This window comes from Hippocampus zosterae, chromosome 18 (genome assembly GCF_025434085.1).
Source record: "Hippocampus zosterae strain Florida chromosome 18, ASM2543408v3, whole genome shotgun sequence".
NCBI classification, from domain to species: domain Eukaryota; kingdom Metazoa; phylum Chordata; class Actinopteri; order Syngnathiformes; family Syngnathidae; genus Hippocampus; species Hippocampus zosterae.
Window position 1 is genome coordinate 3137531 of NC_067468.1, and position 19084 is coordinate 3156614.

Below are 19084 nucleotides of genomic sequence, written 5' to 3' on the forward strand. Positions count from 1 at the left end.
CGGCATCTACTCTCAAACCCACAAGACCCTCTAGATTTATTTAGAATGTTTTTTAAAAGGAAATTGAACCCCCCCCCCCCCCCCCCCACATCTGTTGGTGGCACATCCCCAAAAATGAGTTTCTGATTTAATTTCACATCATTCATTCATTCATTCATCTTCCAAACCGCTTGATCCTCACTAGGGTCGCGGGGGTTGCTGGAGCCTATCCCAGCTGTCTTCGGGCAGTAGGCGGGGGACACCCTGAATCGGTTGCCTGCCAATCGCAGGGCACACAGAGACGAACAACCATTCGCACTCACACTCACACCTAGGGACAATTTAGAGTGTTCAATCAGCCTGCCATGCATATTTTTGGAATGTGGGAGGAAACCGGAGCACCCGGAGAAAACCCACGCAGGCCCGGGGAGAACATGCAAACTCCACACAGGGAGGCCGGAGCTGGAATCGAACCCGGCACCTCTGCACTGTGAAGCCGACGTGCTAACCACTGGACTACCGGGCCGCTAATTTCACATCATTAATAGTAATTTTAAACAGGAGCTGCCAGGATTTGTTCAACACTAAGTGTTCAGTGTCAGCAATCCGGTATATATTTTAAAAGCAAGAAACATATTGAGGGTCAAGGATCATATCACATTTGGTCACATTTTGCAACAATGAATTCTTTTATCTAGATTTTCCATCATCTCTGACAGTTGTCCAGTCCAAAATCACCGAGTCGTAAATCACACTATGCTCTGTGAACCAAAGAAAACCGTCTTTTGTTGCCTTTGTTTGCTCCTCCCACAGTGGACACATAGACATGCACGTATGCGTAATATGATGGCAGAGGTCCTTATTGATGCAAGACTGAAAGTCCTCTTTGTCCACTGCCCCTCTGTTATTTTGTTGAGTGGGTGAAAGCTTGGCCATGCCACTGTGCTCATTTGTGGTCGTCAGAATATCAGTAATTAGGAAACCAACAGTTTACACACATGAATTACACCCATTAAAGGACATACGCAGTGAGTCCTTATTACTGCATATATAAAACCTTGACTAGTCGACTGGGTACCCTGATTGTATTTTTCTCCCTTTTAGTCAAGGGCCTGATATTCAAAATGCAAATGTTAATTAAAGCTATAACTAATAAGACACTAATTTGGTGGTCAGTTATCTAGCTTCATATGAGGAAACTCAGTCGACGGTGATGGTTGGACCGCTTGTCCTCATTAAGGTGGGGTGTCAGCTGCAGTCTATCTCAGCTATCCTTGGGTGAAAGACTGGATAGACTCGACTGGTCAGCTTTTCACAGGACACATATTATTATTTGATTAAATACATTTGATTGCCAAAAGTATTAGCTTACCTATCTTAACTCACTTATATCATCCCATTGTTATTCCATAACTCTTACCAGTTTTTTTTCCCAGTTTGCCAGTTTGTCCTCAGGCCGGAGGGACGTGCCCGGAACACCCTTAATGCCTTGGCTGCGCCTAGAAATTCTGTCCATCAAGGTTATGAACAGAATTGGTGACAAAGGGCAACCTTGGTGGAAAACAACCCTCACTGGAAACGATTCCGACTTATTGCCGGCAATGCAAATAAAACTGACATTGGTGGTATAGGGACCGAACAGCCTGGATCAGGGGGTTTGGTAGCCCATACTCCCAAAGCTCTTCCCACAGAACTCCCCAAGGGAGGTACCCTCATCGATGGTCCCGAGCTATGGGTCGTGACCGAAAGAACGAGATCCCGGATACAAGTGGCCGAAATGAGTTTTCTTCGCAGTGTGTCCAGGCTCTCCCTTAAAGATAAGGTGAGAAGCTCGGTCATCCGGGAGGGGCTCAGAGTCGAACTGCTTCTCCTCCACATCGAGAGGAGCCAGATGAGGTGGCTTGGGCATCTGATTCGGATGCCTCCTGAACGCCTTCCTGGTGAGGTGTTCCAGGCATGTCCCATTGGGAGGAGACCCCGAGGACGATCTAGGACACGCTGGAGAGACTATGCCACCCTGCTGGCCTGGGAATGCGTCGGGATCCCCAGGGAGAGCTGGAAGAGGTAGCTAGGGAGAGGAAAGTCTGGGCTTCCCTGTTAAAGCTGCTGCCCCCGGATAAGCGGTAGAAGATGAATGGATGGATGGATGGGAAGGCCTTCTGCAAAGTTCAGTGGTGTATTTATGGGATTTTTAAAAAAAGAATTCACCCTGAGTTCATTTGAGAGATCACATGCTGATGTCAGACGAGAAAGTCTGTCTCTCGGTGTCCACTCTAATTAAGACCAAAGGTGTTCTATCGGTCATGGTCAGGACTCTGCATGGCAGTCAAGTTTATCAAAACTAATCTCTAATATCCATGTCTTTATGGACAGTTCTTTTGACATGATTCCGTTCTGTTTAGTCCCCAGTGAGTGGCAGTGGTGTTACGGTCTTTCCTGCTCCACACTTGTTCCTCATTTGAACACAGACAATTTAAGGACATCTCGGATGACTGTCGAATAATGCACCATGCTTATGTGATTTGTTCAAGTGCAGTTTTCTAGACTTTTCAGATATTGCTCTATATTCTCGTTCTTGGTTCTCCGTTTTTCCATAAGTAGTTTGCTTGTGTTTGCTATTGCTCTGTTTTTGTATTTTCGTAATTGGGTCATCTTGTCCTTTGTTGACAAGCTATTTTCGTTGCAATTTCCCTTGCCTTCTGCAAGTGCTTTGGGTTTCTCTCATTTTTTGCCGGTATGCCTACCAGCGTCACTTATGTACTTTGCTGCTTTTGCGGCATTCTTCCAGTAAAATATATATATTTTTAGTACTGTCAGTGTAGCGCGTTATTATCTGCATTAATTTAAATCAATTTTAATGTGATAAAAAAATTTATCGCGAGATTAATGTGGAAACACGTCAAAGCGGATGTTACGTTGCTCTATATATAAACCGGAAACAAAACAACAAGCGCACTGCACAGGTCCACGCCCATGTCTGTTTTGCCAGCCATGGCAACGCGAGACACCGAAAAGGCTAAGGTACACCAAGCGGGAGAAGACACTGTTTTGGGAGAGAAATAAGAGACTAGGTTGATGAGCCTCTGGTGAATAAAGAGCAGCTAGCCTGTTGAGTACGTTGTATGCTACTGACACGTTTGCTACTTGTTTGGAACCATTTTGTGCGAACGGTTATCGTGTTCCGTGTCCATATAAAGAAAGGGGGTGGAGCTTCCCTGTGTTCATCTGACAGTGAGGGTGCGCTGAGGCACGTCGAGAGTTCAGCGGTGTAGTGGTAGCGACCACACTGAAAATAAGAAACCGTCTCCAGTGTTGTGCTTGGAACCAAGTGTTGTCATCCTAAATGATGTCTACACAAAACCATAGAGAGATGTCCGCACAAGAAGGAACAACAGAATCAATATAGCCTGACTGCTTTGTTCAAAGTAAACTTGAGAAAAACGAAGTATGCAACCATGGCTTAAATCCACTGTAGGCTGAGTAGTAGTTTACCTTAGATGTGCACTTTATAATTTTATATTGCTCCGTTTTGATTCCCTAAGAAGAGCTGTTGTGTGACAAAATATTTTTTTCACTGTTGTGAAAAAATGGACAGTAATATTGTGCGAGAGATTATGCGTGAATAAATCAAGTCAAGTCAACAATATTTATAGAGCACTTTCAAACAGCCATCGCTGCATACAAAGTGCTGTACATGGAGCGATTTAACATACACAATAAACAGTAAGACGAAATGGTAATAAAGGCGGTTGAAAGCACCAAGCAGTAAAATCATGCTGAGTCGAACGCCAAAGAATACAAGTGAGTTTTGAGGGGGGATTTGAAGATGGGCAGCGAGGAGGCTTGCCGAATGTTAAGTGGGAGGTCATTCCAGAGAGAGGGACCAGCAACAGAAAAGGCTCGATCCCCTCTGAGCCTCAGTTTAGTTCTTGGTACTTCTAACAAAGACTGGTCCACAGACCTGAGGCGCCGGGCAGGTGTGTAGGGGCGGATGAGCTCAGAGAGGTAAGGTGGCGCGAGATTATTTAGAGATTTGAAAACAAAGAGGAGGATCTTGAAAATAACTCTAAAATGAATGGGGAGCCAATGAAGGTATGCCAGAGTAGGAGTTATATGCTCCCTCTTACGAGTACCAGTCAAGAGGCGAGCAGCGGCATTCTGGACCAGCTGAAGGCGCTTAATGGACTCCAAAGTACAGGGCATTACAGTAATCGAGCCGGGATGTGACAAAGGCATGGATTACTGTCTCAAAGTGTTCATGTGAGAGGAAAGGTTTTATTTTGGCCAGCTGTCTAAGGTGAAAGAAGCTGGATTTAACAACGGCACCAATTTGCCGATCGAGTTTGAAATCACTGTCCAGTTTAAGGCCCAAGTTTGAGACCGTTGATTTCAAATAAGGAGACAGGGGGCCCAAGTCTACAGTATGGAATGTACAAGGGCCACGGGGACCAAACAATATCACCTCTGTCTTGTTTTCGTTGAATTTCAAGAAATTTTGTGCCATCCAGGTTTTGATTTCTTCCAGACAGGATAGGAGTGGCCTTAATGAGAAGGCGTCTTTCTTGCTCAGTGGGACATAGATCTGGCAGTCATCTGCATAGCAGTGGAAGGGAATACCATGTTTCCTTAAGATGGAACCCAATGGGAGAAGATACAGCGAGAATAGTAGAGGCCCCAGAATTGAGCCCTGTGGAACACCACATGACAGGGGAGCAGTGCGTGACTCAGAGCAGCCAAGGCTGACACAAAAGGTCCTGTCAGCTAGATAAGACCTACACCACTCAAGAGCACTGCCGCCAATGCCCACAAAGTGCTGCAAACGAGTCAGCAGAATACTGTGATCCACTGTATCAAATGCTGCAGTTAAGTCCAATAAGACCAGACACACGTGGTCTCCAGAGTCATTTGCCAGGAGGATGTCATTAGAAACGCGTAACAGGGCTGACTCCGTGCAAGCATCGTCTTGAAACCTGACTGGAAGACCTCCAAGATGTTATGTTCATCCAAGAAATGTTCATCAACTGCATGTGCACCACTTTTTCCAGAATTTTGGAAATGAAAGGCAGTTTGGAAATGGGCCTGTAACTTGACAGCACATCTGGATCAAGACCAGGTTTCTTGATCAAGGGTTGGACCACAGCATGTTTAAACTGTTGGGGAACTCCACCAGAAGAAAGGCTGCTGTTGATGATATCCAAGACCGATGCACCAACACTCGGGAGAACCTCCTGAAAGAAGCGTGGGGGAAGAGAGTCACAAGGGTAGCCAGATGGCTTCGTCTGGTGAACTACCTCCTCCAAAAGCGCCAATGACACAGTATCTAAAGAATTAAGTACAGCTGAACATGGAACATGGACAAGAGAGGTCAGATGCGGTATTTGAGACCGGAGTCCTAGCTGTAGAGACCTTATCAATGAAAAACTGAAGGAATCTGTTGCACATCTCGGGTGAAGAATCCGAGCAAGTAGGCAGAGGGGGTTTGAGTACAGAATCGTTTTAAAATGGTGCACGTGGGTTGTGACGGTTAGCTAGAATAAGGTCCGACAGATATTCTCTTTTGGCCTCTTTTACTGTGAGCTGGTAGTTACGCCAGCAGTCTTTCCAAATTTGATAAGAGACATGCAATTTGTCTTTTTTCCACTTGCGTTCAGCTTTGCGACACTCCTGCCTAGCTGCGCGCGTAATGTCGTTAAACCATGGCTCGGGTTTAGGCTTTGGGAGCAAAATTTTTGAAGGAGCCACCAAATCCAGGATGGCACGGCATGACGAGTCGAACCAAGAGGTGAGTTCCTCTGTGTTAGACGAGGGTGCGCAAAGGTTATTAAAGGCAGCAGAGAAACGACTAGCGGTGCGAGGGTTAAAAATTCGGTGTTTACAGCTAGGAGCGTCAGATTTCACAGCATCATGCGATAAGACTACCGTATTTTTTAAAAAGGCAACGAAAGCAGAACTGAGTTCGGGTGTATTTTATTTAGCCATCGTACAATGTTCTCACGTTTTTCGATCAATCATCACCCAGAAATCCATCAAAGTCCTCATCTTCTGTATCAGAAGCAGAGGACTGCACATCTCAGTTGTCATTGAATGCATCACATGCTAGTGTGAGTTGCTACGCATTGCCGAGCGGAAAGAAGGAGTAGCAACAGCAAAGTCAACATTTCTCTCGTGTGAAGCTTTCCCACATTTGAAAGTAAAGAACAGAGCGAAACATGGTGGCGTGTGTGTGTAGAAAGAATTGAACAATTGTGCAAGTACCGTAATCCATCAAAAACGCCGCGTTCCCTCTCGTTGTTGCGTATTGTGGCGTAACTCGCCAAGCGCTGCCTCTCACTCTTTGTAAAGTTGTGTTTGCCACCGATCATCCATTGTTCCCATGCCGTTTGCAACTTTACTTTGAACGCCCGGTTGATGCCAATGTCCAGCGGTTGGAGTTCTTTAGTCAAGCCTCCGGGAATAACGGCAAGCTCATTTGCTTGACTTGTTTTTTCACCGCTGCTGTGAGATGGGCACGCATGCCAAAAGCATAACCGGTGGCTTTAAGTTTGAACTGAGCTTCGTAGGCGTGTCTTTTTGTCGAATTTATTTTCAGGGGTTCTTAGAAACCAAAACCGGAGTTGTTTTGCAACAATGCACATTGCCACACGCTATACAAGTGTTGGTACTGGCTTGAGGCGTCCACTTACACGCCCACCCTTCACCATTGGCGGACTAGCTTGTCTGTCCTCTCTCTCCCTCTCTCTCTCTCTCTCCCTCTCCATATATGTATATATACACGCCCACCCTTCCCTGATTGGCCGACTTCTTTTCCGCATGCCTGGCCACAGTCACTTCCGCCTTTTCTCTATATAAACAGCGTGTCGGCTGTCAGTCAGATTTTGGAACTCAGCGCATATAAAGGACGCTCCTCACCATAAGGCGTCCTGTCCATTTTGGAGAAAATTTAAGACTTTTAATGGCGCCTTATAGTCGTGAAAATACGGTACTTCAAATAAAACTGCCATGTGATCAGAAATCCCATTTTCAAGGACTTCCAGATTCGACACCGGTAGACCATGAGCAAGGACAAGTTCTAAAATATGTCCTTGTTCATGTGTCGGGCTGGTCACATACTGCACAAAATTAAAAGAGTCGATAAGTCTTAAGTCTTTTGCTAGCGGTTTTTCCGGACAGCACACATGGATATTAAAATCCCCCATTAGGAGGATATGATCATATCTCAGCCTGATTTCCGCAAGTAAGGTTGAAAAGTCACTTAAAAAGTCTTTGTTGTATTTAGGAGGACGGTAAATGACAGCACAAAGCACCGGGAAAACACGACCAACTTCAAAGAAGGTTGCTTCAAAGCTGTTGGCCGATGTGGTGAATGTGCACCATTTACATTTGAAATTGTTCTTAAAGATGCTTACCGTACCTCCACCACGTCCTGATGTCCTCGGGGTATCGCCAAGTCTCCGTCAGACGCTGAAAATCCAAGGCATTGGAAAGGAAATACTCCCTCAGAATATGGGTCTTGTTCGTCAGCGACCGGGCGTTTAACAACGCGATCCTCGTGGAAGTAGCAACGGGAGGGATTGCCTCTGTCGATCGCCGAGCCCGGGGGAATTCCCTCAAAAGGTTTCGCTGGACTCCTCCCCGAGAAAGGCGCGCAGGGTAGAAATGTCGTGGCGCGTTGGGAGTAAATGCTCCAAGTCAAAAATGTTCATGTAAAAAATGTAAAATTGAATATCGAAATAGTTCTTTCAGTACAGTAAGTTTCTAGTACGAACTCTTGTTTGCGCTGTCCAATCTGTCCTGTTAACAGAAATTCCTCATTTGGGAAATTAGCATGGTACATGTCCTTTATGAACCTGCAAGTATGTTGACAAAATGCAAGTGTAATAACACAAACAATAAAATACAAAAATATACTGTCCAAAAACTGTTTAGATAACAAAAGCTGCAATCCAGGTGTATCAAAAAAATCACAACAGTACAATATGTACAGTATTTTAATGTTTATTTTTTTCTGTCTTGGGGGGGAAAAAAATTGTCTGTTTTTGATTGTTTTGTTGGATGCATTCTTTGGTTTATGACAATGTTTGCCTGCGTATCATACAGTTTTCTTGCTAATTGCAAGTAACTGTCCCGTTGATCACCGATGTCTGGTGATTCTTGTGCATACTGAAGGATTTTTGTTGCCATTTGCATTGCTTCCTTGCTGGATGGTGGCTTGTCATCAGTAGTTGAATCAATGCCTTGTTTTTTTAAGTTTCGTAGATTTGCATATTTCCGACTCCAAGTGTCTCCTGGATGTTTTTTACTTTGTGTCCAGCCTCGCTCAAACGGATGCATTTCAGTCGCTCCGCTACAATCATTACAGTTCTTTTACGTTTCGATGCCATGATCTCCACGACGTAAGTGAATAAAGTTAAAATCTTTCACACCGCACGCCAATTAAAAACTCACTTACACGTCATCGTTTAGAATCTGATGAATGAAAACGGCGAAGCGAACAAGTTTTTTTCTGTCGTGTCGAGTGGGTGCTGCTTTTAAGCTAGTGCCGCGTTCTACAGGACGTAAGTGAATAAAGTTAAAATAATTCACAATTACAGTAAAACGCATGCCAATAAAAACTCACTTAAAACACCTGTCGCGTTGTGTGTATTTCAACTCCCGTGGCCGACTCCCGAGCAGGGGTTCCCAAACTTTTTTGACGGAAGATCTACTTTTCGTTCAACCCGTTACCGCATACGCATACACTTACACACAAACAAATTACGCAAATCCTCATTGACGAAATGACGAAATGTAATATATATTCAAAACATTTTTACAGTATTGGAAAACGTTAATAATGTTTGTCCCCTGTTAGAAACCATATAGAAGCAAAAAAATATATTTCCCTCCCCCATCTTTTTCCATTTTCAAACATTTTTGAAAAAGCTCCAGGGAGCCACTAGGGTGCGCTAAAGAGCCACATGCGGCTCTTGAGCCGCGTGTTGCCGACCCCTGTCCTAATAGAAGCTGCATGGAATTGAGGAGGGAGGAAGTGAGGGAGGGAGAAGAGAGAGAGGGAGAGAGAGTGATTGATCTTGTATGAAAAAAGCAGCATGTGTCTCTTCGCCTCCTCCTCAACAATACCGATCGATTTTCTTATCATTAACACATCTGCTGCGCAGGGTTAGCTGGCCAGGAGCTAGCTGGAGGCTAACGGCCGCTACACCGTCAGAGCGTAAAGTGAGAGCCGCCTTCTACGCCACTAACACAAGTCTCTTTGCCTCTCTCAGGGGGTGGTGTTGATGAATGTTAATTACTGTACAAGGTTTTATAATTAAAGATTGAAGTACATACATTTACAGCTTTCTCAAATATGTAAAGCAGGGGTGCCCATTACGTTGATCCTGATCTACCGGTAGATCTAGGACTCGTACCAATTAGATCCAAAAGGTCTTGAGGAGAAAAAAAAAACATTTGTGTGTCTTTGTACATGTTAGTAATATATTTTTTGTGTTAATGCACACTGCACCCAAATCATCCTATCAGTCTCATTTTACCAAAGAAAGATTTAAAAAATCAAATCAAATAAAGGCAGTAAATCTTTAACCTCCGGTGGCGCGTGACTACGTCAGCGGAAGTTGTTAGTGCTGAGCAGTCTGCAATTGCAGCTTGTGATCAGAGCTGCCGCGCTATATCTTTGATCGTCATTATTCTCATTCAGAGTTTGCTTCGTGTACAATTCACCGAGCACACGGGCAAAGAATAGGAATCTAGAGGGCTGAGGGAATCACTTTAAAACGGTACGTGTGAGCTACAATAGTCAAGAGGCTGCAAAAAATCACTTGCTTCCGTGTTTGGCTTTTCATCATGGCGCGTGCGTGCGTGCGCGGTAAGGGGCGATCCCGGGAGGTTGGTTGAACGAAAAGTTGATCTTCGGTCCAAAATGTTTGGGCACCCCTGATGTAAAGTATAGTCACTGTTTACATATTTGAAACATGTTGGTACCCACATACACTTACACAAAAATCCCTAAACCCTCCTTCGTGGGTTTTCACTTATGGCGGCAGGGTTCCGGTCCCCATTAACCGCGATAATTGAGGGAACACTGTAATACATTTAAAGATTTATGCTAATTTTGTTTTTCAAAGCTGTTCTGAACCCGGATCAAGTTCTTCCTACCATATTCTGTATTATACAGTACATACAGTATGTTGAAATGAAAATCTGACATTAAGATTAACATATCCTTTATTTGTCCCACACTGGGGAAATTTACAGTCTACAGCAACAATTTGGGAGGTAGAAAGAAGAAAAACAGTGTTTGCAAGCGCAAAAATAAATGTAGATAACATACAAGATATTTTAAAAGATTTGGCTTTTTTAAACTTTGATTGTAATGTAGTCTTTCTCACCTTCAGACAGAGATCGACAAGGTCCACTCGGTGCGGATCGGAATCGGCAATGGGCTGCGTCAGGATGTCTGGCAGGAGTTCCTTCAACGCTATGGAAACATCCAAATGTGTGAAGTGTATGGCTCCACGGAGGGAAACCTGTGTTTCATGAATCACATCGGCAAGATTGGCAGAGTGGGGCGTTCCAACTTCATCTACAGGGTGAGTAGACGGCAATCCCAATATCTATTGTACAAGTACATTGTTTTATGTTGTTGTGCAAAGAGATACCAGTGAAATAAACATGTATGGTTTGAATGGTTGTAATTGGTTTGGCAGTGAAAATGACCTAAAAACTGAAAAATACACTTCTCTATTGATTTATTGCACTTCTATGACAAAATATTTGTTTGAGTGGGTTCGTCCATATTGGCCACCAAATAGGGAACTGACATCACAAGTGTGTCATTTGCTGGTCCGCTATTCATTTTAAACACGGATATTTGTACTGTCAACTTATTTCTGGCGTTTGTTGATAATCCTAGGTGCACGTTTCAAGAGACGAGAGAACAGAATGAAGACAAACACAGGCACAGGAAGGCCACATTCACAATTAGACTGCACAGATTTACACTGCACAGATTGTATTTACATGTTTTTTGAATTCGAATTGAGCAATTCCAGCCAAAAAGACAGAAGTCAAGCCACAATTGCTCACATCATTCATTACAGGAACACATCGCCAACGGGTTGCCAACTTCAAAATAAAAGAAGTTTGAACCCGGAGCATTGGCAGGCTGTCATGTAATGCGTAGTATGAACAATTGTTGTCGTAGCAAGCTTGACTTTGGCTTCTTCATATGTGTCTGAAAACATAAAAAGGATTGACATACAACATGTTGGTGTCACGTTCCGTATTTCCGTACACCTGCCACCCATTTGTCGGTGATTGCACCTGCTATATCTAGGCACTCCGGCAGTTGAGTACTGCCGGAGTACATCAGCATTTTCGATTCCACGCTGTGCCATTGCTATTGCCTATTTCTTCTCGGTTAAACACTGCCTTAAATTCATTCATTCATTCATTCATTCATTCATTCATCTTCCGAGCCGCTTGATCCTCACTAGGGTCGCGGGGGGTGCTGGAGCCCATCCCAGCCGTCTCCGGGCAGTAGGCGGGGGACACCCTGAATCGGTTGCCAGCCAATCGCAGGGCACACATAGACGAACAACCATCCACGCTCACACTCACACCTAGGAACAATTTAGAGCGTCCAATCAGCCTGCCACGCATATTTTTTGGAATGTGGGAGGAAACCGGAGCACCCGGAGAAAACCCACGCAGGCCCGGGGAGAACATGCAAACTCCACACAGGGAGGCCGGAGCTGGAATCGAACCCGGTACCTCTGCACTGTGAAGCCCACGTGCTAACCACTGGACTACCGGGCCGCCCACACTGCCTTAAATACTATTGACAATTGTTGCGTTCCTAGATATCCTCTCGTGTGTGATTATAGTATTTTGCCTAAACTTTCTCCTTGCCGTTTTTTCGCAAGCGTTTTCTGTTGCCTCGTTATAATTATTTCCTGGTTCTCTTTTTGATCAGCGTTTTCTGTTGTCCGTTTAGACAGGGTTTTTGTGTTGTAATAATTATCACAATTATCACTTTCTGTGTCTGCTATTTCAGTGATCCACTTATCTCCAGTTTGTTGCGCACGAAGCGATTACTCTGTCGCTTCGAGCTCAACGTGACAGAATACTCCGGCCACCATTGTTCCCGCAGACATAGAAAGGATTTTGTCCGCTCTGTCCCGTCCAGAGCAACAGATGAGTCAGCAGGGCCAAGCCATTACGAAACTCCGCGGCACAGTTTTCATGCTGGCTCATAGGTTCGATGATTTTGAACCCCGTATTGTACGGTTGGAAGAGCGGAGAGCACCTCCCCCGGTGGTTCACCATACCACCACGAGGCACCCGTCTCTTCCCCCACAATTAGTAGAGAACCGTCGCTTCCACACCCCCCATGTTACGGGGATGAGCACGGTCAGTGTGGGCACTTTCTCCATTAGTGCTCGCTCGTCTTCGACCAGCAATCCTCCGTCTATGCTAATGATGACGCGAAGGTTGCATATGTAATGAGCCGATTGACAGGTCAGGCGGCATCATGGGCAATGGCAATGAACGACGCAAAACCGAGCCTTGGGTCTTCTTTCCCCGGCTTCGTAGCTGCGTTTCACCGGGTGTTCCACCATCCCGTTTGTGGCCGAGAGGCTGAGGGCCGGCTACTCGAACTCCACCAGGGGAGGTGATCGGTAGTGGATTATTCGATCGACCATTCGATCGAGTTTCGGATTTTGGCCGCGCAGAGTGGCTACGACGACCGGGCGCTGTGTGGATTATTTCGTCGCGGATTGAACACCTAGCTCAAGGATGAACTGGCGACCCGCGACAACAGTTCCGATCTGGAAGAGTTAATAGAGCTCTCCTTGCTGTCTCCTTGCTCTGAGTGGTAGCTTTCTTTTGTAGCTGTCGCGACAAATTGTGCTGACTCAAAATGGGTTTCAAAAGTGTCCCTGAGCCAATGTGGCAATATCATTCATACACTGATGGCAGTTTCTAATGGAGTGCGGTTTGAGGAATTGAAGGTCACACGCACAACATCTTGTTTTTTGGCCTTGATGCTCAGATGCAGAGATTTCTCCAGACTTTCTAAAACCTTTTTACTGTATTATGTAACTAAGATGATGAAATCTTGACATTTTAGGCCACGTATCCCATTTGACATCACAGCAAATCCAGTACAACTATAACCAATCTGTTTTAAACAATATAAAAAATAGATAACTCAAGTGGAAACCAAGTAACGCTTTTTTTTCATCAAATACCATCATGTAAGAGTCTTGCCTATATTTAGGGAAATTTGTTTTCCTCTTGTTGGTAAGAAGGGAAAATTCAATCATTGTGTATGTTTTTAGTTTGAAATAGACACCAATCAGGGTCAAATCCAGGTGACACTCCATTTTCAACATTGTGTTAAAATCCAAGACTACACAAACATTTTTTTTTTGAGTGGCACAACACAACTAATTTTATTATTATAATTATACTATTATAATATATGTAGACAAAGCACTTAAATGCAGTAAAATCGAGAGATTGACAAACACAATAGAAAACCTAATGGAATGTCTAACCATTGAAATACACAATAAAAAGGCATCAAATATCATCATAAGTTGCATCTATAGGACACCAGGAACATGTATTGACACATTCAATAAAAAACTAACAGATATGCTCAGTTACTACAACGATAAGAAAACACGAATAATATGTGGTGACTTTAACATTGACTTATTAAACCCAAATAGACACAAAAAAACAACTGACTTCATAAATACTATGTACAGCAACAGCTTTTTCCCAGTAATCCTGAAACCTAGCAGAATAACAGTTGACACGGCCACATTAATAGATAACATATTTATAAATAAGATTGATCATAAAATGGAAAGTGGACCTCTCATTAATGACATAAGTGACCACCTACCTGTTTTTTGCAGTTTTTCATAATTATTTCGATAGAAAAGCTAAATCAACAACTCGTATAACAGAAATAAGACTAAGAACCCAACGTTCCATCGATGCCTTTAAGCAAGACCTAGAAAAACAAAACTGGACCGAGGTCTACTCAAACGAAGACCCAAATACAGCGTTTGAAGTATTTCAGTCTACCATAATCTCCTTATATGATAAACATTTTCCATTAACTAAAGTCTCCAAAAAGTATAAAGACCCAAGTAAGCCATGGATAACGAAAGGCATAGAAAACGCATGTAAAAAGAAAAACAATTTATATAAATTGTTTTTAAAATTCAGAACTGAAGAAGCAGAAAAAAAATATAAGACCTATAAAAATAAATTAGTAAATATTATAAGAACCAGTAAAAGAGATCATTATCATGCACTATTAGAGCAGAATAAAGGTAACACACAAGAAATATGGAAAATACTTAACCAAGTAATCAGAAATAGTCCTAAAAAAATGGATTATCCAGAGTATTTTATCAAAGGCAAAAATACTATTTTTGAAAAAACTGCAGAAATAGCAACTGAATTTAATGAGTATTTTGTCAACATCGGCAGTAACCTAGCAAAACAAATTCCTGATCCAACAAAACTGTTTGAAATAGATAGATACTTAGAAAAAAACTCCACGATGTTCCTTACTGCTGTAAAACAAGAAGTATCAAATATTATAAAAACCTTAAAAAATAAAAAGTCAACTGATTGCTTTAATATTGATATGACAATAATCAAGCAGATTATAGAATATGTCGTGCGACCTTTCACGCACATATGCAACCTGTCATTCAAAGCTGGTATCTTTCCATCAAAAATGAAAATTGCTAAAGTTATTCCAATCTATAAAAGTGGAGAAAGACATCTGTTTACAAATTATAGACCAATATCACTACTACCACAATTTTCAAAAATATTAGAAAAACTATTTTCTCGCAGACTTGATAGCTTTATACAAAAGCATGCGCTGTTAAGTGAGAATCAATATGGCTTCAGGGAAAAACGGACCACCTCAATGGCAGTTATGGAGTTTGTGGAAGCAATAGCCACTAATATAGACAACAAAGAATTTACTGTTGGGGTTTTCCTAGATCTAAAAAAAAGCTTTTGACACAATAGATCACAGTATATTATTGAAAAAACTAGAACGATATGGCATTAGAGGTGTAGCTTATAAATGGATAAAAAGTTATTTAGAAAACAGATAGTACGTGCAACTCAACAATAAAAAAACGAATCAACTAAAAATCACTCACGGAGTTCCTCAGGGGTCAGTGCTTGGTCCAAAACTATTCATCTTATATATAAATGATATCTGCAAGGTCTCAAAACTATTTAAATGTGTCCTATTTGCTGATGATACAACTTTCTACTGTTCTGGAATAAATCTGAAACAGCTCCTGACAACCGTAGAAAACGAATTAAACAAATTAAAAAACTGGTTCGACAGAAATAAATTGTCACTTAACCTGAAAAAATCGAAGTTCATTGTTTTTGGCACAAGACGAATCAAACACCAAGCTAGAATTATGGTAAACTCAATTGAAATAGAAAGAGCGTATGAAACCAAGTTTCTCGGATTAGTAATAGACTCAAAACTATGTTGGAAACCACATATCGATAACATAAAAAGAAAAATAGCCAAGACCGTAGGGATCCTCTACAAAACCAAGGAAGTGCTAAATAAGAGATCTTTGTACACATTATACACTTCATTATTATTACCATATATGACCTACTGTGTGGAAATATGGGGAAATGCCTGCAAAACAGACATACTCCCTATTCTCAAACTACAAAAAAAAGCAATTCGAATTATTAATAGATCAAAATATACGGAACCCACAAATCCACTATTTATCAAATTAAATACGATGAAATTTTATGACCTGGTTGACTTTAAAATCGCCCAATTAATGTACAAAGCACACAATAACCTGATCTGCCAAAACATTCAGAAGTTTTTCGAAATTTGAGAAAGCAACTATGAATTAAGAGGTATCAAATTATTCAAAAAACTCAAAACAAGAACAAACATCAAGCAAAGAATTGTATCTAGCCATCCATCCATCCATCCATCCATCTTCTACCGCTTATCCGGGGCCGGGTCGCGGGGGCAACAGCTTTAGCAGGGAAGCCCAGACTTCCCTCTCCCTAGCTACTTCTTCCAGCTCTCCCCGGGGGATCCCGAGGCGTTCCCAGGCCAGCTGGGTGACATAGTCTCTCCAGCGTGTCCTGGGTCTTCCTCGGGGTCTCCTCCCGGTGGGACATGCCCGGAACACCTCACCAGGGAGGCGTTCAGGGGGCATCCGAATCAGATGCCCAAGCCACCTCATCTGGCTCCTCTCGATGTGGAGGAGAAGCGGCTCGACTCGGAGCCCCTCCCGGATGTCCGAGCTTCTCACCTTATCTCTAAGGGAGAGCCCGGACACCCTGCGGAGAAAACTCATTTCGGCCGCTTGTATCCGGGATCTCGTTCTTTCGGTCACGACCCATAGCTCGTGACCATAGATGAGGGTTGGAACGTAGATCGACCGGTAAATTGAGAGCTTCACTCTCCCCGTTGACCACGCAATGTTGCAGAGGCGTGTCAACCAGGACAGCCCCACAACATCCAGAACCTTGAGGAACTCTGGGCGGATCTCATCCACCCCTGGGGCCTTGCCACCGAGGAGCTTTTTAACCACATCGGTGACTTCAACCACAGAGATAGGAGAGCCCACCTCAGAGTCCCCAGGCTCTGCTTCCTCCAAGGAAGGCGTGTTGGTGGAGTTGAGGAGGTCTTCGAAGTACTCTGCCCACCGGTTCACAACGTCCCGAGTCGAAGTCAGCAGCGCCCCATCCCCACTGTACACAGTGTTCGTGGTGCACTGCTTCCCCCTCCTGAGACGTCGGATGGTGGACCAGAATTTCCTCAAAGCCGTCCGGAAGTCGGCTTCCATGGCCTCACCGAACTCTTCCCATGCTCGGGTTTTTGCCTCGGCGACCACCGAAGCTGCGTTCCGCTTGCCCAGTCGGTAGCCGTCAGCTGCCTCTGGGGTCCCACAGGCCATAAAGGCTCGATAAGACTCCTTCTTCAGCTTGACGGCATCCCTTACTGCTGGTGTCCACCAGCGAGTACGAGGGTTGCCGCCACGACAGGCATCAACCACCTTACGGCCACAACTCAGATTGGCCGCCTCAACAATAGAGGCACGGAACATGGTCCACTCGGACTCAATGTCCCCCGTCTCCCCCAGAACATGGGAAAAGCTCTGTCGGAGGTGGGAGTTGAAACTCCTTCTGACAGGGGATTCCGCCAGACGCTCCCAACAAACCCTCACAATACGTTTGGGTCTGCCAGGACGGACCGGCATCTTCCCCCACCATCGGAGCCTACTCACCACCAGGTGGTGATCAGTTGACAGCTCCGCCCCTCTCTTCACCCGAGTGTCCAGAACATGCGGCCGCAAATCCGATGACACGACCACAAGGTCGATCATCGAACTACGGCCTAGGGTGTCCTGGTGCCAAGTGCACACGTGGACACCCTTATGTTTGAACAAGGTGTTCGTTATGGACAATCCGTGACGAGCACAGAAGTCCAATAACAAAACGCCACTCGAGTTCTGATCGGGGGGGCCGTTCCTCCCAATCACGCCCCTCCAGGTCTCACTGTCATTGCCCACGTGAGCATTGAAGTCCCCCAGTAGAACAAGGGAGTCCCCAGCAGGAGTACTCTCCAGCACACCCTCCAAGGACTCCAAAAAGGGTGGGTATGCTGAGCTGCTGTTTGGTGCATATGCACAAACAACAGTCAGGACCCGTCCCCCCACCCGCAGGCGGAGGGATGCAACCCTCTCGTCCACCGGTGTGAACCCCAATGTACAGGCACTGAGCCGGGGGGCAATAAGTATGCCCACACCTGCTCTGCGCCTCTCACCGTGAGCAACTCCAGAGTGAAAGAGAGTCCAACCCCTCTCGAGAGGACTGGTACCAGAACCTAGGCTGTGTGTGGAGGCAAGTCCGACTATATCCAGTCGGAACTTCTCTGCCTCACACACCAGTTCGGGCTCCTTCCCTGCCAGAGAGGTGACATTCCATGTCCCAAGAGCTAGCTTCTGCAGCCGAGGATCGGACCGCCAGGGTCCCCGCCTTTGGCTGCCGCCCAGCTCGCATTGCACCCGACCCCTTTGACCCCTCCCACGGGTGGTGAGACCATGAGAAGGGGGACCCACGTTGCCTCTTCGGGCTGAGCCCGGCCGGGCCCCATGGGTGTAGGCCCGGCCACCAGGCGCTCGCCAACGAGCCCCACCTCCAGGCCTGGCTCCAGAGGGGGGCCCCGGTGACCCGCGTCCGGGCAAGGGAAACTGGGTACCATCGATTTTATTTGTCATAAGGGGCTTTGTGAGCCGTGCTTTGTCTGGTCCCTCACCTAGGATCTGTTTGCCATGGGTGACCCTGCCAGGGGCATAAAGCCCCAGACAACTTAGCTCCTAGGATCATTGGGACACACAAACCTCTCCACCACGGTAAGGTGACGGCTCACGGAGAGGATTGTATCTAGCAACGGTGTTAATCTGTGGAATAATCTCGAAACGGACCTAAAAATGAGTAAATCGCTTGCTGAGTTAAAAAACAAATTCAAAAAAATAGTACAAACAACCTACACCAATCAGAGTTAAAATGATAAATTCTAAACATTAAATATAATGATAAATCAGAACTAAGTTGATAAATAGAGAAAGGTATTGAAATATCCATTATGAATACAAGAGAAAATTGACACACGAGTGCTAGGGTGAGGATGTATATAATCCCGATACAAACCAAAAGTTGTAAAAATATCACGGTTAAGGGTAAAGTATGAGCTTTAATGGAGACTTCTTCTTACTTTTTCTTTTCTGATTGATATAAAAATCATTTAGTAGATATAAACACATAACGGTGTAGGACTAGATAAGTTTTTTACTTCATCCTACTCCCTTGAACATAATAACTGTGTTGAATGAAGACTGATTTCTTTCTTTTTACTTTTTTATCTACCTTATTTTCTGTCAAATTATTACTGTATATGTTTTATGTTCAATAAACAAACAAACAAACAAATTGTTTCAGACAAGGGTGGCGGCAGGCTTGATGAAACAGGTGGAAAGTTAAAGATGATAAATAGCAG

At 44.3% G+C, this 19084-nt stretch overlaps 1 protein-coding gene across 2 annotated transcripts in view; it reads left to right on the forward strand.

The window, feature by feature from the left end:
• slc27a6 (solute carrier family 27 member 6) overlaps window positions 1-19084 on the forward strand; it is a 71938-nt gene that overhangs the window by 34154 nt on the left and 18700 nt on the right. For both annotated transcript variants that reach the window (XM_052050093.1, XM_052050092.1), the window contains exon 5: window positions 10374-10568. In XM_052050093.1, coding sequence (XP_051906053.1) covers window positions 10374-10568 — 195 coding nt within the window. The remainder of the gene's footprint in view (window positions 1-10373; window positions 10569-19084) is intronic.